The sequence below is a fragment of the Vipera ursinii genome (assembly GCF_947247035.1).
Source record: "Vipera ursinii genome assembly, chromosome: Z".
Classification (NCBI taxonomy): Eukaryota; Metazoa; Chordata; class Lepidosauria; order Squamata; family Viperidae; genus Vipera; species Vipera ursinii.
This window is the reverse complement of record NC_139517.1, coordinates 38831870-38854289: the sequence shown is the minus strand read 5'-3', so window position 1 is coordinate 38854289 and position 22420 is coordinate 38831870. Positions and strand designations below refer to the sequence as shown.

Genomic DNA, 22420 nt, shown 5'->3' with positions numbered 1-22420 from the left:
TTAAAATATTGTAATAATTGTTTTAAATAGAAGCTGCTTTAGGGGGATTGTTATTCTAAACAGGATATAAATAATTGCCATAAATATATTTGTATCTTTGTTTTATATTTACGTATTCTGTGATTATTTTTACTTTATGTCTCCATTACTCTAATTATAAATTACCTTGAAGGTTTTTTTCCAAACATGTGGCAGGTGTTTAATAACTATACATACCTATCATGATATGGGGCAAAAATGTATATATTGATTATAAATTGCCCTTTCTACAAAAGCCAAAAAAATAGTTGCTGCCTTCTAATATTTTCCTTAGGCTCGTGCCTTCCCGATATCTTGGATTACAAGAACTGTCACCATTGAATCAAGATGGAATGGTCAAGTGTCAGTACTAAAATCCTACAAGTCTATATAGCATCAATTTGGGGAGAGTGCTTCACATATCAGGAGGAAAATATTTGATGATAATGTTTGTTACCTTGGCAAACTTATTAAGTTGTTCATATATTGATCATTAATTATGAAAAGCTAGATTTCTTTTATTTTGTGTTTTAATATTGCTTATTTTTTGAGCATTTAATTCAGTCTGCCTTCTATAGATATTGTGTAGTTCCATCCTAAAGAGAGCTCAGCAACTGTATGTTCCTCGTTTAAAGTGTATCTCAGTTTACTATCCATTACCAAAAATGGGACATTCTGCAGTTGGTTGAAAGATAGAAACAAACAAATCTTTATTTTTTCACGTAGCAACATTTTCCAATCTGATGTGTTCCATATCTGATTAATTATAATTCCCACTATCCCATGTCAAATAACCATTACTTATGGCCATTACATATGCACGCTATTTTCCCCTTCTGGCCTTTTTTTAACCAAATAATAATTTGTGCATCCTGCACAGATATTCATATTTTAATTTGAATGTACCAGATGCAACAAAAAGAAGAAACTATTAAAAAAAGTAAAATTTGAAATTGATGCAGAGGTGTTTAATGCAGTGGTTTTGTTATTATAATGGGCAGCCCCTTTAATGTGGTTTGTGGTAGATTCATCTCCTACAGAGTTTTAAGGGGGAAATAGTATGAGGAAATTTCTGCCGAATCAGTTTTTTATTCATCTGAAGAATCTGGAAAGAAAGAACAAGATAATTGAATGACCTCTTAGTAATTTTTTTAAAAAAATGTTAACTGTGTAAACTAATCATGATATAGTTAGCTATACATTTTCATTCAATGGAACCAAGATTGTTTCCAATAATAATAAAATACAGCAAATGCCGTTATTTATGGCTGCAACTACACAGAACTTTGTTGAACACAGTCTTGTGGAAGAGGCCAGTTTTCTGCTTCAAAAAGACACAAAAGGAGTGTAGTTTTGAATTTCACAAATAGTTATTAGATCAATTAGAACAGGGGTGTCAAACTCAATTTCATTGAGGGCCGCATCAGCATTGCGGTTGCCCTCAAGGGGCCGGGTGGGTGTGGCCAGGGTGGGCATGGCCTACTGGGTGGGTGTGGCTAGAGTGCATATGGCCTACTCGGTGGGCGTGGCCAGCTCTACATCGTTCGCATCCAGGGTGCCTATGGGGGCCTGGGCAGGAGTGGGACAGATCTGAGGGTCTCTGGCAGAAGGAGGGTCTCTGGGCCAGGGCCAAGGCAGTGGGGGCCGTTCCCTCACTGTTTCCAGGATGGCTTCGGGGGCCACATGAAACCACTTTGTGGGCCGGATCCGGCCCCCGGGACTTGTGTTTGACATGTCTGAATTAGAAGCTCAATTAGTGTAATCAATTAGTGTCCTTCCAGTTAGTTTTTCTCAGTGAGGAATTGCCCAAACATGAGAGTATCACACTTGTGTCTTTTGTAATACTGTAATTATTGGTTGATGTGTGTGTGTGTGTGTGTGTGTGTGTGTGTGCGCACGCCATGTTGCCCCATTACCAATACTGCACAATCATTTGATTGTACAAATGTTTATGAAAATGCAAAAGAAAGCAAAGCAAAATATGTCAATTAAGGAATCCTTATAATCCCTGAGTCTGTTTATAGCTCTGTTGCTTTTTTATTCTCTAGTTCTCGTCCTAGTTTTAATTAATTTTATTAGGTCACCATCAGTTTTGCAACATCCTGAAACTTCCATGACATTACCCTCTATTTTCTAATTTCATTTTTCCCCTTCACATTGCTATTTTGAGACTTGCTAATGTTAAAATATTTAGCATTAGCATCACCTTACACACCTACTTTCAGGACTAAGAAAAGTGTTAATATATGCCAGAAAACATACATCTTTTCCTAATCATACTCTATAACAATTTAAACAGGAAATGTTGAAAAAGTACTTACTTTCAAGATTCTAGCATCATCCAGACATGATATGCTTGACAAAAGCTGAGGAAAATAAAAACAGAAATTTAGAAGTAATGCAGGCTAATCTGTAGATTATCGGAAAGAATTGTTTTACATAAAAATATTTTGCAGATTTAGTCAAATGTTGAAGTCCCACCATAGTCAGTGGAGAGCCTTCAAAAATTCAGTTCACATAATCTAGATCATTAAGTATAATAAATTTTTTTAAAGAATTTGAAAGGTAGTTTCAGATGGCCTGAACAAACAAGCTACAACACAGTTCTAGAAAGCTTTTTTTCCTTACATTAATTCAACGTAAATTGATAATTTATACATTTCTATCAATATTTTTAAATGGGTCACTTGCAGGGAGCTTGGAAATCAGCCTTCCTCCTCCTCAGCTGGCCTGTGAAACTGCCTGCCACTTTGCTGAGGGATGGGGAATAAAGGAAGCTGCAGAGCATAAGGAAAATTGTACCCTCACTCCCCATTCTGGCATGTCCCCAAGGACTCCCTCCCTCCAGGGAGGAAAACGGCTCACCCATCACTTATCAGCATCCTTCAGCCAACTATGACATTACTAGTAGGCATCTAAGCCCCTCTTTCCCTCACTGCCTGCTGCCGTTATGAAATTTCAGATTTCAGCCTTTTTTTCAAAGCAGCCAATCCTCTCTTGTAGGGCCTTGCTGCCGGTTGATTTGGTGCAGGGGCCAGAGAGATGAGAAAAAGGGCAGGGAAATAGTTGTCCCACCTTCCCTTGCACCATGTAACCTATGGGTTTCTGGAGAATGTAGCCAAAAAATTTAGTAGTAAATGCTGAAATGGCCACCACTTCCCCCAATTTCATTCTTGGTCATGATTTATTTCATTTAAATTAGTTTGTTTTAATAATTATCACCCTTCCAATTTTGCCCAGTTGAAGGTCACAGACTAATACAAGATTTTTACACATACACAGATCACAATTGAATGTTTGTTTTTGTTTTACATTTCTTGCTGTGTTGTATGATGTTCAGAATCTTCAGATTGGGCTCGATTGTAATAATAGTGAAGAAATTTTGTAGATAGCAATAGCACTTTATAGTGCTTTACAGCCCTTTCTAAGCAGTTTACAGAGTCAGCATATTACCTCGAAAGGGTGGAAGGCTGAGTCAATCTTGAGCCAGTGAGAATTGAACTGCTGGCAGTTGGCACAGCCTGCAATACTGCATTCTAACCACTGTGATAACACAGCTCTTGGATAGCTAGCTACATCTCTCTCCCACCCCCAATTCTGTCCTTTGATCACCAAAATGGTGCCAACCCCTTCTGTAAAAGTGCAGGTAAATAAGTGAGAAAAAAGTTTTGATCTTAAATTTAAGAAATACTTTTTATAGAAAGTTAAATGGCATTAACTTCTCAGGCCATTCTAATGGTATCACTAATAGGAGTAGTCCTTATGTCCCAAATAGAAAGCAGCTGAATGGAGTGGAAAGCCTACTCGATCATATTAATAGAAAACTATGTGATTGCAGTATCAATCTTTATTCTAGCAGCAACTTCAGCAGCCGAAACATTTCAATATTGTTTCATTCTATTTCTTCAGAGAATCACTGTTTATTCCTGGCTGCTTTGTACTGAGACTTCTGAGAAATAAAGTATCAGCAGAAACTTTCCAGCATTAGGAAGTTTTAGCAATAGCTCCAGCAATAAACAGCAAGTGCAAAGGATCCTTTTTAACAGATTTTTAAAAGTGGGTTTGATCCACTTACAATACCTTCATAGTTGATGCAGCCATTAGCATCTTCTTGTCCAGCCATCAATTGTTCAACTTCACTCTCTGTCATCTTCTCACCTATAAAACAGAAATCAAAAGAGTTTAATTTTGTTTCCGTGCTTATCTCTGAATGCAGGAGAAGTACTAAGAACAGAAATGGGAATTACTTAAATAATCGTTATTAATATTAAATAAGATCTAGTTTTTGTCTTTCTTAACCTGGCATTCTCCAAATCTATTTGGATTGTAAATTACAGAATGACTAGCTAGCATGGACAAAAGAATTCTGAAAGGCACCAAGTCAAGGACAACTGATTAAGACAGATGCTTAATTCAGCAGAAGCCTCCATTTATTCCATTGCACCCTGTGATAAGTAGCTCCTGATGCAGTTGTATATGCAACAATAATCCCAGAAATATCTGTAGTCACAAAAGAATTGCATTTGCCAAATGAGAGAATGAATTCTTGCAAGAAATGAATGTTCTGCTTGTTTTACATATGAATGGGAATTGTGACAAAAATGAAGAAAATTAGAAAATTTAAAGCAATACAGAAATGCCTTCTGTATGGGCTGCTATGCTTCCATAATCATAAACAGAGGTTAGTGCCTGAGAAGTTTACCCTGAGATTTTTAAGGGCAGGGCTGTTCCTTTATTATAAAGTATTATTGATACACCTTAGTCACTTTCACACTTGGGCCCCTTCTCCCATTCTAGGCATTGATCTTGCACAATCAGAAAAAAACCCTAACATGGCAGCTCCATAAACCACAACATATTACTATAACGACACACAAATACACAGTATTCATAGAAGTATCACAAAAAATAAGCTGCTTTAAATTCCAATCTACTGTCTGAACTAATCATAAGGTAAAGGTAAAGGTTCCCCCGCACATGCATGCTAGTAGTTTCCGACTCTAGGGGCTCATCTCTGTTTTAAAGCCGAAGAACCAGCGCTTGTCCGAGGACGTCTCCGTGGTCATGTGGCCGGCATGACTAGACGCCAAAGGTGAACGGAACGCTGTTACCTTCCCACCGTAGTGGTCCCTATTTTTCTACTTGCATTTTTACGTGCTTTCGAACTGCTAGGTTGGCAGAAGCTGGGACGAGTAACAGGCGCTCACTCTGTTACGCGGCACTCGGGATTTGACCCGCCAAACTGCCGACCTTCTGATCGACAAGCTCAGCGTCCTAACCCACTGAGCCACCGCGTCCCTGAACTAATCATAATAATGTGCTATATAGTGCATGCATGCTGGGGTATGTATGAACATATGGATTATTTGACAATGCTAATTATTCTGGAAGATCAAACCTTGCCCAAACATAATTTTTGTCACAAATTCTACAGATTTTCTACTTCCTTTAACATGCTACGGACTAAATTCCTTCCTGTACCTAAAGTAGCAAGAACATGACGTAGCTCAGCTCCCATGACAGTGCCATTTCCTTCCTTGTCAAAGACACGCAGTCCTTCCACAAAGTCCTCAAAAGTCCCCTGGTCTTTGGATCGGGCAATGTGTTGTAACATTGGGAGGAAGGTCTCAAAATCCAGCATCTTTGTGTTCATTTCTGACAAGAAAGAAAATGATGATGACAAATATCAAAAATAACAGTTCTGATTCTCATTCTCTCTCTGATTCTTATTCCCTCTCTCTCTCTCTCTCTCTCTCTCTCTCTCTCTCTCTCTCTCTCTCTCACACACACACACACACACACACACACACACACACACACCTACACCCACACTCTTCCCCTGTGTGTTACAGTTTTCCCATTTCATCAATATAGCTTCTTGTGACAACAAACTTGGAAACTAATTCAAGCATATTTGAACTTGGAAAAGATATATTATAGTTCAGAAGAATTACCGTAGGTTTGGCAATTGCTTCTAGATCAGTTATTGAACATGCAAATGTATAATTTTATGATAGGTAGGAAACTTCTGGAGTGGGATATGAAAAGGCTGAATCTTTCCTGTATATATGTACCTTCTGGCTTTGGTTTCCCTAGCACTTTCAAGACCTCTGCATTGGTTGGGTTCTGTCCCAGGGCTCGCATGACATCTCCACATTGGCTGTATGTGATTTTCATTTCTCCAGTTGGGGTCCTGTCAAAGAGCATGAATGCTTCCTTGAACTCTGGGCAAAAAACAAAATTCCATTAGTTCTTTGCATTAGCAGAAAGTTTTGTAGAAATCCTTCCTAACCAACAGGTGGAAATAGTTCAAAGAACAGAAATGTAGGCCTATTTTTTCTATATATGGGAGTTTTGGAGTTATATTTATCTGAACATAAAAGAAAGCACAACAGCTAGACTAGGTAGCAAACAGAAATATTAGAACGTATCTCTTTCCATGTGAGAAATTGTAAAGCAGAAAGTGATTTGGGCTGTTGTTCTATGGATATTGGAATGGGACAATTGGCTGTGGCCACCAGGCCATGCCCACTTCACCCCAGGTTCCCCACCACAGCTGACTCATCAGGGATGCTCATCATCAGCTGCTGCCTGCCAGACATTCCACACTGTTGTAGGGCACCCCTGGGCTGAAACCTGCAGATTCGTGGCAAGGCAGCGGGTAAGTGAGCAGAGATTTTCAGAAAGGGAAGAATTGGCTAATAATAGAATCCTTTCAAGCACACCCAGAAATCAGGAATTCGTTTAATTTCCTCTGCTAAAATAAAAAAAAAACCCTGCCTGGCCCCACTCTGCACCCAGCTCCTCTGAGATGCTCGGCATTGTGAGAAGGAGCTGGGTACAAAGCAGGGCAAGACAGGATGCAACAGGAGCCGGTGGCCTCCTCCTCCTTAAAGGTTGTAAAGGAAGGGCCCTGTCCCCACCAACTGCCTCAAGAACGTTGGATGGCTGAGTATATTAAAAGAGAAACAGTTGGTCACATGAACTTGGGAGTGAGACACCCTAGCAATCATTCCCTGGAGAGAAAATTCATCCAGTCTTTTTATTGGTTGCGATCTGTCACTCCTTTCGCCTAACCCAGACATGTCAAAGACAAGGCCCGGGGGCCGGATCTGGCCCGTGAAGTGGTTTCATGTGGCCCGCGAAGCCATCCTGGAAAAAGTGAGGGAACGGCCCCCACTGCCTTGGTCCTGGCCCAGAGACCCTCCTTCTGCCAGAGACCCTCAGATCTGTCCCACTCCTGCCCAGGCCCCCATAGGCACCCTTGATGCAAACGATGTAGAGCTGGCCACGCCCACCCAGTAGGCCATACGCACTCTAGCCACGCCCACCCTGGCCATACCCACCCGGCCCCCTGAGGGCAACCACAATGCTGATGCGGCCCTCAATGAAATTGAGTTTGACACCCCTGGCCTAACCCTAACCCATCACTAGCTGGAGGGGGCAGGGTAGGGCTGGCCAAGGTGGACTCAGGCAGGGCCTGGCTAGCCATGGCGTTGTGATTTTTTTTCCCCCGTTCACCATCTCAGAGTCTAAGCATAGATCAAATCCAAAACATTTTGAGCAATGTCAAATTCTGGCACTAATTCAACACGGTATAAAGAAACTAATCTAGACCTGTGATTGGTAATCTTATAAAAGATAGTAAGTTTCCAACCCCTAATTTTTAACAATAGCATTACAGTATCAGGGTTTCTTTTAATTTGGCAGAAGAAAGGAAGAACAATTGGGGCACAACAAGGTAAACTTTCAGCCAACCCCTTCTTCCAAGTTCCATTTAGAAACTTAAAACAAATTCCTGATTTCTGGATGAGCTTGGAAGGACTCTATTATTAGCCAATCACTCCCTTTCAGAAGCACCTCGAATCTCCACCTCCCCATCTGCTGTCTTGCCATGAAACTGCAGCATTGAGCCAAGGGGCTCCCTAAAAAAGCATGGAACATCTGGAAGGCAGCAGCTTGCAGGGACCCACTGAATCATTCCTCTGGTTTGCTTTCTCCTGTCCTTTTCACCATGCCCATACATGAGGCCACTCTGAGCTCGCACTTTGTCACCAAGTCACCAAGTGTACACACAAAGCGCAATGGGTCAGGAAGCAGCACTTCTTGCTAGGGGAAACAACACACCCACACGCACATCTTTCCAGTTTCCACTTCGGAAAGCCGGGACACACGGCTAATTGGCCAGGGACAAGTGTCCCTCAGCAAATTGCCTGGGACAAGAGGGCAGGAGAGAAGCAACAGGACCAGTAGTGGGAGAGGAGCACCGGTGGAAGGCCAGCCAAGAATGACTTCCCATGGTGAGTCAGCTGCGGTCGGGGGCTCAAGTTGAACCTGGTGTGGCCAGGCAACCACGAACAACTGTCCTAGACCCTATGGACAGCTCTTGCATAATAAAGGGGAAGAAAACAGTTAAATATTTTAACATAAAAATGAATAATGTTCTTTGAATATATTGTACAAATAAAGTGGTAATTTAAAAGATGTGCCAGGTATAGTATTTGTTCCAGCATATTCATTTGGAATAGATTACAGGAAAAGGTAGAGAGGTTGGAAATCCGACTGACTTTGGGCCAATCACTTTCTCTCAGCACTAGGAAGAAGGCAGTGGCAAACCACTTCTGAAAAACTTTACCAGGAAAACTCCAGGGACATCCAGGAATTGAATACAATTGAACAGAAAGGTGGGGGGAAGAGAAAGCTTTTAGTTGAACTTCAAAAGAAAATTCCCAATACTAAAAACAGTATAGTCTACTTGGCTCTGAAGAGACATTTGAGCAGAAACGAAGCCAATGCATTCAACATTGTAGATCTTTATGTTGAACAGATCAGAATCATGATTTCTAAGAATGCTTCTATTCCTATAGTATTGTACTACTATTCCATTTAAAGGAATCATTAAATCAACTTAAATCTCTTTGTGCTTAGATAATTCCTAAATAAACTATCCTATGTTTTTAATCTATGTTTTATTTAAAGTTGCAGGAACCTTACATTCTTTTGTACGGCCATCTGAACAGAAAAACTGATTGAACTGAAACCTTATTTATTATGGGCACTGTTTAATTACTTTTTAATAATTTTTAATTTTTGTATCTTGTTTTTATGTATTGCCCGGTTCACCGCCCTGAGTCCTTCGGGAGAAGGGCGGTATAGAAATTAAATTAATAATAATAATTAATAATAGCATAATCCATGTGGATCCATTGAATTTAGTTGAAATGATTAAGTCCCACTGATTTCAAACAGTATACTCATAGTATAACTACTGTATCTGGATCCTATAAACCAAGGGTCTTCAAACTTGGCCCTTTTATGACTTGTGGACTTCAACTCCCAGAATTCCTCCTCCAGCGTGACTGGCTGAGGAATTCTGGGAGTTGAAGTCCATAAGTTATAAAAGGGCCAAGTTTGAAGACCCTTGCTATAAACTGTGTACTACCTGAAATGTTCAGTTTTAATTTCAGCCCAGAATGTTACCTTCAGGGATGAATATTTCTGGAAAAATCAAAATTATGTTATTTTTGTATGTGATAGGTTTTAGCTTCTTAACTTGCTGCATTATCCGTTCTTTATCCTTTAATTCTGCAAGCTGAATAAGAACAGTCCTGCTGCATTGATTTGCATTTGATTTGTCCCTTATCTGTGGTAGTCGATAGGCTTTGTCCACCACAATGGTAGGGCCTTCTAATTTCAGAATCTGTGGTAACCATTTTTCTATGAAGGCTGCCATATTGTGGCCCTCTTCTTTCTCAGGCAAGCCATGGATCCTGAGAGTTCGAAGTTGCATTGATTTCTTCATCTGTTTCATGTAGCAACTGAGGTATTTATTTTGTCTAGTTGAGCAATCCAAATCCTGTCTGCATTCTTGCTCGTGCTCAATTATAGAGCTAGTTGCAGCAATTGACTGGGCCAGGCTGTGAATTTGCTCTTCCAGCATATCCATCCGTGAATTCAAGGCTGAAATTTTACCATCAAAATCCTTCACTACCTCTGAGGCACGGTCTACTTTTTTCTGGATCTCCAACATCACCTTTTTCATGATTGTATCTCTACCGTTGAAAGATTACAAGAAGTCAGTGCCAACGTGCAACCTCAGACAAGTAGAAGCCCAAGTGTCTTAAGCTCCACAGAAATCCTTGGGCCACAGCAATAGTTAGGTTGGCTTCTTATTAGGTCATCAGTGATATCACAATGGCTAATAATATATCAAAGGATTTGTAAACTGAATTGAACTTCAAGACTGAAATTCAGACACACACCCCCAGTGCAGTTTTTCTACCTTCCCAAGCTATTGCTTGAGATTTAGCCAACAATTCCCATAATTTGTCTTTTGCCATACTGTCAACCAAAATAAAATATAATTCAACATATCTAACCTTATCTAGGTTTCGCCATTATATGTCTCTTCCTCTGAAAAAAGGGAAATTGCTAGTGCTCAGAAATACAGGTTAAAACCCATTGAAATATTGTGAAGTTTCTATATATAGGTAACATAGCTGCTTATTCAATAGCTTTCAGGTGGCAAAAGCTATTATACAAGGCTATTGTATATTTGTGTCTGTCCATGCAAAAAAATAATACATCCCAACCTACCAAAAACATAACTGTAGAAGACAGACTAGGAATATAAATTAACATAAGAAAGAAAATGGTAAAAGAACAGCTGTCCACTCTAGACAACTTCAAATCACCAGGATGTGGTGGATTACATGCCAGAGTTCTGAAGAAGCTGGCAGACATGATCTCAGAACCACTGAACCATATCTTTCATAGATCCTGGAGTACTGGGGAACTACCAGAGGACTCGAAAAGAGCTGATGTGGTTCTTATCTTCCAAAAAAGGAAAAAAATAGATCCAGGAAACTAGACCAATCAGTCTGACATCAATATTTGGGAAGATCATGGAAAAGATAATTAAGCAAAAGATCTGCGAACACTTAGAAGCAAGCAAAGTTAAACAAGAACCCAACATGGATTTGTCAAAAAGAGATTATGCCAAACAACTCTTATTTCATTCTTTGACAACATGACTAAATTAGTGGACCAACAAAATGCAGTGGACATAATATACTTTGATCTCAGTAAAGCATTTGAAAAGTACATCACAAACTACTTCTTGGTAAGCTAAACAAATGTGGGATAGACAGCATCACTGCCAGATGAATTTGTAACTGGCTGACAAACCATACTCAATATACAGTCCTTAATGGACTACATCTAAATGGAAAGAAGTAAGCAGTGGGGCACCCCAAGGTTCCATTTTAGGCACAGTACTCTGCTACATCTTTATAAATGATTTAGATGAGGGAATAGAAGGGGAACTCATCAAATTTGCAGATGACAATAAACTGGCAGGAATAGCCAACATCCCAGAAGATAGGCTCAAAATCCAGATGGATCTTGACAGACTTGAACACCGTGCCCTATCTAACAAATGAAATTTAATGTAGAGAAAAGTAAGGTTTTACACTTAGGCAAGAAAAGCAAATGTATGGGTACAGATTGGGTGAAACTTGGTTTAATAACAATAACTGTGTAAGGGATTTGAAGTCGTAGTGGATTATCACTTAAATATGAACCAGCAGTATGCAGCACAGCCAAAAAAGCCAATGTAACCCTAGGCTGCATTAACAGAAGAATAGAATTAAGATCACGTGAAATACTAATACAGCTTTATAAAGCCTTAGTAAGACCATATTTAGAGTACTGCATCCAGTTTTGTTTACCATATTATAAAAAAGATGTTGAGACTCCAGAAACAGTGCAGAAAAGAGCAATAGTGATGACTAGTGGAATGGAGCTAAAACATGTGAAGAATGATTGCAGGAATTGGGTTTGTCTAGTCTAATAAAAAGGACTAGGGTCGACATGATAGCAGTGTTCCAATATTTGAGGGGCTGCCACAAAAAAGAGGGGTCAACCTATTTTCCAAAGCACCAGAAGACAAAACAAGAAGCAATGGATGGAAACTAACCAAAGCAACCTAGAACTAAGGAGAAAGGGGCTGCCTTTGAGAACCATTCGGAGACTACAACTGGTGCAGAATGCGGCCGCGCGAGTTGTGATGGTGGTTTCCCGATACTCCCATGTAACACCTCTACTCCGTGAGCTGCATTGGCTTCCGGTTGCCCTCCAGGTGAGATTCAAAGTGCTGGTGATGACCTATAAAGCCCTACATGGCTTGGGTTTGGGATATCTGAGGGAACACCTGCTGCCAGCATCAAGTTCCCTTCGTCCAGTGCGCTCGCAGAGGGAGGGTCTTCTCAGGGTGCCGCCGGTAAAAGATTGCTGGCGGATAACACCCAGGGAGAGGGCCTTCTCAGTGGGTGCGCCTGCCCTCTGGAACCAGCTGCCCGTGGAGCTCAGGACTGCCCCTGACCTTCGCTCATTTCACCGGGACCTGAAGACTTGGCTCTTCGAGCTCTCTGACCCAGGCTGAGAATTTTAACTGGGGTTTTATTTTCAGGGATAAATTTAATCTTTTAATTCTCTTTTAACTTTGTATTTTATATTGATATGATTTTAAAATGCCCTGTAAACCGCCCCGAGTCCTTCGGGAAAGGGCTATATATATATCTAATAAAATCTAAATCTAAATCTAAATTTCCTAACAGTGAGAACAATTAACCAGTGGTAAAGCTTGTGGTTGCGCCATCACTGGAGGCTTTCGATATGAGGGTCTCCTGCTTGAGCAGGGGGTTGGACTAGAAGACATCCAAGGTCCCTTCCAACTTTGTTGTTCTGTTATGGTCTTCGATTTTGTTCAATCATGCTACACTATAATGTTACATATGCAAAACAAGCCATTCTAATTTGTTTATAAAACCATCATTAAAAGTCTCAATATTTATTTATTTTATTTTTATTACATTTATATCCCGCCCTTCTCCGAAGACTCAGGGCGGCTTACAAGCTTAGCAGTAGCCTTCATTCTATGTATATGCCTGCTTATTAGGGCTTTCACACACACCCCAAGCGGCATTATTACAAAGTCAGCTTAATTGCCCCCAACAATCTGGGTCCTCATTTTACCTACCTTGGAAAAGGCTGAGTCAACCTTGAGCCTGGTGAGATGCGAACCTGCACTAATTGCAGGCAGCTGGTGTTACTTAAGGAGGCATTAGCCCACTGCTCCACCAAGGCTCTTGGTGTGAATGCAGCAAAGGCATTTGATCTGATACCAACATAATAATTTTTATCATAAGTCCTGCTGAATTTAAGGCTTTCATGGTTTATGGTTTAATGTATTTTGTGAACTCAACTAATGGCGATTTAATTCACTAAAACATGGAAAAGTAGAAAGTAGCACACATATGAATACAATAGATTTAAATCAACCATTACTTACCTTCAATCTGGTCAGCATTGAATTCAATCTATGGGAGAGAAAGGGAAAGGCATAATTATTAATTATTTGCTATTCCCTTTTTAGAGTTTGACTCAACTTGAGTCAATCCATCTCTTAACATATACTGCATACTAAAATTAGCAACGTGCACTATTTGCAAACTGAAAGATCAAATTAGGGACAGATCATCATGGAGAAAATCTACAAGGTCACTAAGAGTTGACACTGACATGATACCACATAATTAGTCAAATTATTTGAATAATTTAAGGTGTCTACAAGCTTTTTAGTACATGTACAAACAAGACTAGAGGTAGTCTTCAACTTATAACCCACCATAGATTCCAGAATTTTGATCACAAGTCATTATGGTTGTAAGTCGAGACACTACATGACTGGACATTTTATCACCAATTTTATGTGAAGTCATTCACTGTCATTAAGCGAATCCAGCATATCCAATGGTTTCCCCCCCCCATGTTCTGCTGGTAAATGGCAAAAAATATCGCAAATTCCAATCACATGATAACAGAACACTGCCACCAGTCTTAAATGTGAGTCAGTTGCCAAATGCCCAAAATGTGATCATGTGACCATAGGGAGAGGGGCAGCAGTTGTAACTTTGAGAATAGGTCATAAATAGCTTTTGTAAAGTCTGTCATAATTTTGAATAGTTGTTAAATGACCAGTTATAAGTAAAGGCCTACTGTAGATAATTTCATTTACTTATTTTTTAAAATCTGGTCATGCTTTCTGGAGAGGAGACGTCAATGATGAGAAACTGTACTTTTATATTTAGTGCATTTCTCAGGTTGGATTCTGTAGATAGATTCACATAACATTTATATAATTTGGCTATACTGTACAATACTTAAGCAAACTATGTTTTGGAATGATGGGTGAATTCAATTATATCTGTCAATTGTAAGCTAAAGTGTATACAGAATTGCATGAAATTGCTATAGCATGAAAATATTTTTATGTTAGAAATCCCAGCCAAAGACATGTATTCTTCAAATTGAAATGAAAACTTACCCTTTCTTCCCTAGTTTCATCTCTCGTTGTTCAGAGTCTATCTGAACCATTCCCCCCTTCCCTCTGTTGTCTCTTTCATTCTGAAACTTTGATTGCAATACTTGTCAGGCAGCAGAGTATATTTGTTGCTTTTATAAAGTTCCACAAAGTGATGCTAAACATAATTCTTATTTAATCAGAAATGTTTTGGTTTCTAGTTGTTTTTCATAATCTAGCCATAAAATCACACAGAAATACACTGCCCTGTACAGTACGTATGTGATAGCTCACATCTTCCTGTGTCTTCCAGCTCATATCTTCCAAAAGTGATAAACCCCAGTCAAGGCATTCTTAAAGCTTCCATTCAAGTTCCACTCCCATCCCAGTTAACTAAAAATGGCACTGCCTTTATGTAGTCATTAACACAGTACAACTATCTGCAGAAGCTCTGTGCAAAGTACATAAAACTGTACTCACATTAGCTTGTCTAAAAGCCCATCTATGTACATACACACTTTACATATGAAGACTTTTGTTCCAGATGATATGAAAGAATATCAGGAAAAAACTGCAATATGGTTGATTGGTTTGAGACCTCCCCCTCCAATTATTGGCAAACCAAGCTAATTTGGCTTAATTAAACGTTATTGAGAATATTCTGTATTAACATTTGAAGGAATATAACCTAAATAAGGACTATTATGTAAAAAATATTTTTAGAATTTTTGTAGAAGGTATATTTTTCTACAACATCATCCATTTTATAATTATTTTATAGAAGGTTAAATCTCAAGAGTGAAATAGCACAATGAGACTTAAGCATTTTCATTAGTATGGAAATATCCGTCAACTGATGAGAGAAGATAAAAACGCAGAAGAAGGAATCTATTGCCCTGCAAGAGGTAATGGTTACTATATTGAAAATCTGGACAGGAAAATTCCATCTTCTATAATGTAACATCCATTCTTTGCTGCCAGCGGTCATGTGTGAGTACTACCACTTACACCCAATGTTGTAAGAAATCATAAGGTTTCAGAAATACCAAAAAGTCAGGCAAGTTGTGGAACTCACAAATAGCCTAAAGACAGCCCAACAGAATGCTGATTTGGGGTTCAGAGAAGAGATAGACTGGAGTATAGTATCATGGAAGAGAATGTGGCTGACTAAATGGAAGAATAAAAAGGAGCACTCTGCCATTGCAAGTTTTTTTCTGGCGGTCCCACTATTAAAACATCTCCTTATTTTCTGATCTCCTGGCAGCTTCTACTTCTTAATTTATTGTCCAGGTTCTCCCCATTGACCTAATCCTGAACTGAAGGAAAATGTAATCAGGTTGTCACTGTGAGTGGAGAAATATAGTATGTCAGTTTCATGTTTGTTCCTATACATTTCTACATTAGTTTTAAAAAGTCCTATTCATTTTTAAGAACATTTCTCTTTATTATACATCTCTTTATATTCCTTTCTTAGGATATACTTTTTTGTAGATGTTTTTTTCTTTCATATTATTTGTTAGATTATTTCCTTCAGTTATTCCAGTTATATCTCTTCATTTTTTTCCTGCAATGTAAATTGGGCTATGAAATAGCAACTGGTTCAAAAGCATCCAGTAAATATTCCGTACAGACTTGAACTGGATCTCCATTACCCATTTCAATCCTTATCCAATATATCATACACTTTTGGTGCCTTTGTTTGCACACTTTGCAAGCAATATGTACAAATCCTTAAGTGTGTGCTTTGAATTGCACATGAGAGGAATATTTTAAAAAGTGAAGATTTCAGTCATTCTGGTTTAATTATAGATTGCTAGTGTTGATTATCTATCTGTATCTATCTATCTATCTATCTATCTATCTATCTCTATATATCTATATATCTATATCTATCCATCTATCTATACACACACACACACATCACATACACATACACACACACACACACACACACACACACACACACATATAGACACACACACAAAAAAACAACTGGCTGAATTCATATATATTAAAAAACCCCATAATGAGGCTTAGGGTAATAAGTGATCCAAGCCAATTTATTATGATTTACCAAGTTTATGTATTAGTATCTGTGTTTGTGCTTATATACAGGACTTTTTTTCTCATAGAACGCTCAGAACGGAGTTCCGGCACCTTTTTTGGATGGAACCTTTTAGGTTAGGCAAGGCAGGTTGTATGACATGTGTGAGTTCCGGCACCTTTTTCTTTTACAAAAAAAGCACTGCTTATATATATATTTATTAGCATAAATCATCTTTCCAAACCTTTTCCATTCTGTTCTGTAGCTATTAATAATTCAACTCCAAGACCTATCTTACAAGAATGTGCCACTATCAAAGGAGAGGAATGCAAAAAGTTTTTTTCCCTTGCCTGCATGATAACTTCAGAGAGCAAGAGTTTTGGGGATTTGATTTGAGTGCCTGTGGAAAGCAAATGATAACAAGAAACACATGACCTACTGCTTGTTAGACAGTTAAGTGTGTTTCATTGTTATTAAGAGTAGCTTACTGACACTTAAATATTAAAAAGAAATGTACCTCTAAATATCAAATATTATGGACAAACAATGGATAACAAGTTGACACATTCCTCATAAGCTTTTTCTGATCTAAAAATGCTGATATGGAAGCCAAGTAACACCAGCTGCCTGCAATTAGTGCAGGTTCGCGTCCCACCAGGCTCAAGGTTGACTCAGCCTTCCATCCTTCCGAGGTAGGTAAAATGAGGACCCATATTGTTGGGGGCAATAAGCTGACTTTGTAATAATGCCGCTTGGGTGGGGGGAAGTCCTAATAAGCAGGCATATACATAGAATGAAGGCTATTGCTAAGCACATTGATTTGTGCTTTAGATTGTAAGCCGCCCTGAGTCTTCAGAGAAGGGTGGGATATAAATGGTATTAAAAAAAAAGTTGGCAAAGGAAGAAAGCTAGAATAAGGTTGAAAAAATTGGGTTTTGATTCATTAGAGGGGATTTTATATTGTCAACTAGAGGGTTAAAGGGAGATGTTAAGATAAGGGGAATTTTGGTTATTAGATTTAAAATAGTTGGAAATCAGTTGAAAATAAGGATTTGATTTGTCTAATATTGAAAAATTAGATCTAAAAGGGAAAAGAAGATTAATTTACCATGAATATGTTTGATTTATTGATTAACCCAGGCAATATATATAATGGTTTTGATTTATTAAAGGGGATATTGTATTATTAAGTAAATGATTTAATACGGTTGGAAATAGATAACTTTTAGGAAATAGAACAAGATTACATCTGAATAGATAAAATGTGTATTTTGGACATTATAGTTTGTTATGAAGTGAGATAAGGAAAATCTTGGTTACCCAAAGTCTGAAAATTATTGATATCAAAGGTTAAATTGGAATATTGATGAGAAATTAAAAATTATGTAAAAATTAATAACAGGATATGGATTGTTTATGAAGATTGAATGTATAAACTAAAAAATTATTGATAAATGTAATAATGATGTTTTTATTGAGTTGATATAATTAGAAATGTACTAGCTTGAATTCGAGACAGTAAATGTTAAGGGAAAAAGAGAAGAAATATCTGATGTTGTAACCTGAGACCTGCACTAAAGATTTTGTTACTGAACTATTGATTAACGCAGTCACCACGTTGCTTTTTAAATACTCAAATGTAAAATTGGAAAATTAATAAAATATTATATATAAAAAAGAAGGATTCAGAGAACATGAGAGAAGGGCAAACCATATGACAAGAGGATTAGGAAAATACCGTAGCTCTATGAAGAAATATTGAAGGAACTAGGAAGGTTTAGTGTTGAAAAGAAAAAGTAGAGGAGGGGAAAAATAGAACTTAACAAATACCTGAGCAAATGGAACATAGAAAAAAGGAAAGATTATTCTTTAGGATTGTAGAGTGCTACCATTCAAAAGAATAAAGAGCAGTTGGGTAGTAGAACCAACTTTCCACAGGATGATAAGCTGCACCTTTCTGAAAGGGTTGAAATAGAAGTTAGGTAGCCATCTGTCTGGAATGGTTTACTTTAGATTCCCCTAAACAGCCCTTCCCATTCTATTATTTTAGGGCTAGGGTTAGCTTCAATGAAACCATTTGGCTTCTGTATACATCTGGCAGATATACTGACCTATTTCATGCAATGTTTATTTAGCGTATGGTATATCATACATGGACTACCAATATAAATTAACATTCATGCAGCGTAATAAGTTGTGATGCAGCTTACTTAGTTTGGGTTTAAAGTAAATCCAGTCCCTGGGATCTGTACAAATCCAATCAATTGTGGTTTATTTGATAAATAATGATTAAACATACTAATGTATGGTGAATGAACCTAGTTATGTTCAACAGTAAAACAAGTAGCTCCAAAAGAATAAGTTCTCTCTTTAAAAAATAAAGAAAAAGAGAACTTTAAAAAAATCTGTGTCTTCCTATTTTTATATTGTCTCATCTGGTTTTTTTACCTGGGTTTACTTATCAGCTGAAATTCCAAAACTATGCATAGATTATAATATTTTCTAATGTTTCATGAGTTCAACATGACTATATAAAAATGTTGAAACTACATCTTTGATGTTATTTTCTGCCCAATAATCTACCTGGAAAATGAAAATGGAGGCCATAGCCATTAGGAAAAAAAAACTTAGAAAGTTGTGATGTCCATCATTTGACACCATTATTCCTGCTATTTTTTCTATGTGAAAATTCACAGAGAAAAGAGATATCTAACATATCAAAGGAGAACAAGATTGGAAAGTGTCTTATTTGGGAAAGAAAATGAGAATGAAATTTGTTTGTATTTGTGAAAAATCAGTGCACAAAACACTGTGCATACTTATAAATTAATTTATCTCAATGCAAAACATTTTTTGTACACTAATGATATCTTCTGTTTCTTCAGAATAATGCAGTATTACAGAAGGGATCTATACCGAACTTTTAAAAATCCCTGAATAGACAGATTTTCAAGTTTTAGAAGCTTTTGGAAGTCTTTCAAGCTAGATGTAGATGATTTCTTCAGACAGTTGAAAACAATGTGGAAAAGGGTCTGATAATTATTTTGTGAACGTTCATTCCATTTTCAATGGTGTCGGCATGATTTTAAACAAGAAAACTATTCGACCATAATTTTATGGGAAATTAAACATTTATCAACATTTTCAGTTTTTTTTCAGACCCAAGAAAATGAACATATATACGGTAATATTCATTCCTTAGAATCATAATACATTTGATGAAAACATGTTACAAACAATTAATTTCAGGTTAAATACAAATCTTATCAAAACTTTCGTGAATTATTTTTTATCAAGCACCAGACATATTAAAGGTTACAATTAACTTGTACTATCCCATTTCTGCAAAATATACTCATCAAGCAGAAGCTGATTTCCAAAATAACGATTGCAGATCACACTATTTAATTAAAACAAATAACAAATATTTAATATTACCTGAAGCTGGATAAGGAAGAAGTGGGAGGCTGATAAACTAAATTTCAGAGTAGCCAAATAATAAATTCAGAATAGAAATGTGGCTTCTTCCACTATTAAAATTCACTAGCTTGGGGAACCCTGTTTGAACATAGTCACCTGCTGCTATTTCCAATAAGGATAATGAATGGCTATGCTTTTCTAAACCTGATGCCCTTTCAGATGTGTTGGATCTTGCTATCCACAATCTTCTCGAGGATTATCTGGAAATTATAGGAGTTATTTATTTTTATTTTTTAATCCCATTTATATCCCGCCCTTCTCCGAAGACTCAGCGTGGCTTACAATCTAAAGCACAAATCAATGTGCTTAGCAATATTGTCAAGACACATCTGAGGGCAGCAGATTAGCAGAGGCTGGAACAGGAGAAATGAAGTTCCTACTTACGGTCACACTTTTGGGATCAAAGGCAGGTTCTTTAGGTGGTTCTGGAGCTGGAGCTGGAGCCGCAGCTGGAGCCGCAGCTGCTTTGGGGGCTTCTTTCTTGGGGTCAGGCTTTTTAGGAGGCATGAGTCTGGATTTCTTGCCAAATTGCTTGGTTGAAAAAACCTTAGGGGCTTCAAGGAACAAAAGGCAATACTTGCATCCACGCCTTATATACTCAGCTGTGGTTCTCGTACCGGAGGGGTGGGTAAATTGCAAAGACAACTGTTTACTATAAAAGGAAGGGTCTCCAAAAAAGTAGCCTGTCTCTCACTCAACAATTGTCCTTTGTCATCCACAAGGGCCTGGCTTGGCTCCATGTCCTATGATAGGAAATGCAGGCTGCTTTTGCACACCTGAACTGGGAAAGCTTACTGAAATGGAAATGCTTTTTTTAGAGGATTATCCAGAAAAAAAAATTATACAGCTCTTTGCTCCTCAATCTGCCTCTATACTCAAGGGGAACAAAGTGTGTCTTTTTATAGGCAAGACTTACAAGTGCAAATGCCACAGATTCCTTTCAAGGTCTGGATTTACTTTCTGACACTTTCCCAGTGGAATAGTTGACTGCAAGCTGTTTGATCATCTCTCTCTCTCTCTCTCTCTCTCTCTCTCTCTCTCTCTCTCTCTCTCTCTCTCTCTCTCCCCTGTGTGTGTGTGTGTGTGTGTGTATTTTACTAGCTAATCTTGCTGGAGAGCCTTATTTGGCTTTTTCTCTCATTTTATTATCAATCATATCTTTTGCAATCTTGCCTTTTCCCTAGCAACAAATTATTTTTCAAAAAATTATGTTACATATTGAATGACAACACCTAGGTTCCATAGTACTAAATTATTGTATTGACTTTTGCTGAACAGGGTGTGCAAGCCTAACCAGCTGTAATTTAATCAACAAAGCATGGCTAGATTATTATAGTTTTTACCATGGTGGATAAACCAAACCAGGTTTTACTAACTATAATGGCTAGGTTTGGATATCATGCTGAGTCTAAACCAAACAAATCACATTATGGCTTGGCATACTAAATATCTACTCAATGGTTTCATTCTCACAACTATCCTTACTCATATTTTAAGTTATTCATAATTTAAACATAGTTTGCTCAATTAACCCAATTCTCTGGATCCATATATTATACTAAACCATGAAGTAACAAGCTGGACTAAGTCTGCAACAAGTTAGGCCTAAATTTAACTTGGGTGTCTCCAGCAATTTTCATAAGGGTGATTGCACGCATACATTACTATAAAATTGTAGCATGCATTTTTTTTGTTTAGCATCATATTGTATGAGACAATGTAATGTGTTGAATCATCCTTCCAGAGATATTTTCTTTCCTAAACAAGAAGACTATAAGCAGGCAAAAAAGCAGGGAGAGTGACCCCACCACTCACATTCTTGCCTCTTCCCACAGCCCAACTCATCACAAAAAAGTGTCCGTCACATAACAAGTTAGATTTTTTTGAATCACAAATAACCAGATTGTATTGACAAACCAGGCCACCATCTTCCAAGTGCATATCAAATGCAGCAGGAGCACCTAATTTTATTGGTGTCGTTTGCATAATGAGTGGAAAACAGCTAAAAGGAGAGAGATAATATTATTGAAGTTAGCTTGAATGCAAAATGTAAAATATTGAAACACAATTCAGGCAAGTATAAAAACCTGCAATATTTAATTTGGAGCTTCTGTTAGCCAAGTTATTTTTTAAGAAATAAAGAATGATCATCATTGACCATCACTCAGAAGAGCTCACAAAATATGGGTTGGCATTTCCTGGGTCTGGAGATTTGGTTGAGATTGCACTGATAATTCTGGCTACTCTTGTTGTTGTTAGCTGCGAAGTCGTGTCAAACCCATCGTGACCCTATGGACAACGTTCCTCCAGGCCTTCCTGTCCTCTACCACTGGCTACTGTATATATATATATATAAATCAGATAAGCTTTTCTCATTTAACATGAATATGATGTCTCGGGGATTTTTAGTGTTAACAAGAGCAAACCCATACAGATGGTCTTGTTCTTTTAAAATGTTCTTATAAGATCATTACCATAGTCTTGACCTTGAAGGAACTTACACAGTGTTTTGTACA

At 37.9% G+C, this 22420-nt stretch overlaps 1 protein-coding gene across 1 annotated transcript; it reads right to left on the bottom strand.

The window, feature by feature from the left end:
• Window positions 1–703: 703 nt before the first annotated feature.
• Window positions 704–20714, bottom strand: MYL4 (myosin light chain 4). The gene is made up of 7 exons (XM_083379310.1): window positions 20289–20714; window positions 13370–13397; window positions 6093–6242; window positions 5500–5673; window positions 4099–4176; window positions 2340–2384; window positions 704–1123 (listed from the first exon to the last, which is right to left on the bottom strand). Exons 1-6 carry the CDS (start codon window positions 20409–20411, stop codon window positions 2356–2358), a joined length of 582 nt encoding a protein of 193 aa, XP_083235436.1. The 5' UTR covers window positions 20412–20714; the 3' UTR covers window positions 704–1123; window positions 2340–2355.
• Window positions 20715–22420: the final 1706 nt, after the last annotated feature.

Bases quoted from the DNA above. Each gene is read 5' to 3' on its own strand.
- MYL4 (XM_083379310.1), bottom strand. From the start codon at position 20,411: ATGCCTCCTAAAAAGCCTGACCCCAAGAAAGAAGCCCCCAAAGCAGCT. The intron at 13,398-20,288 runs GTAAGTAGGAAC...TCTCTCCCATAG, and splicing joins TTGATCCCAAAAGTGTGACC to ATTGAATTCAATGCTGACCA. The intron at 6,243-13,369 runs GTAAGTAATGGT...TTTTTTGCCCAG, and splicing joins CAATGCTGACCAGATTGAAG to AGTTCAAGGAAGCATTCATG.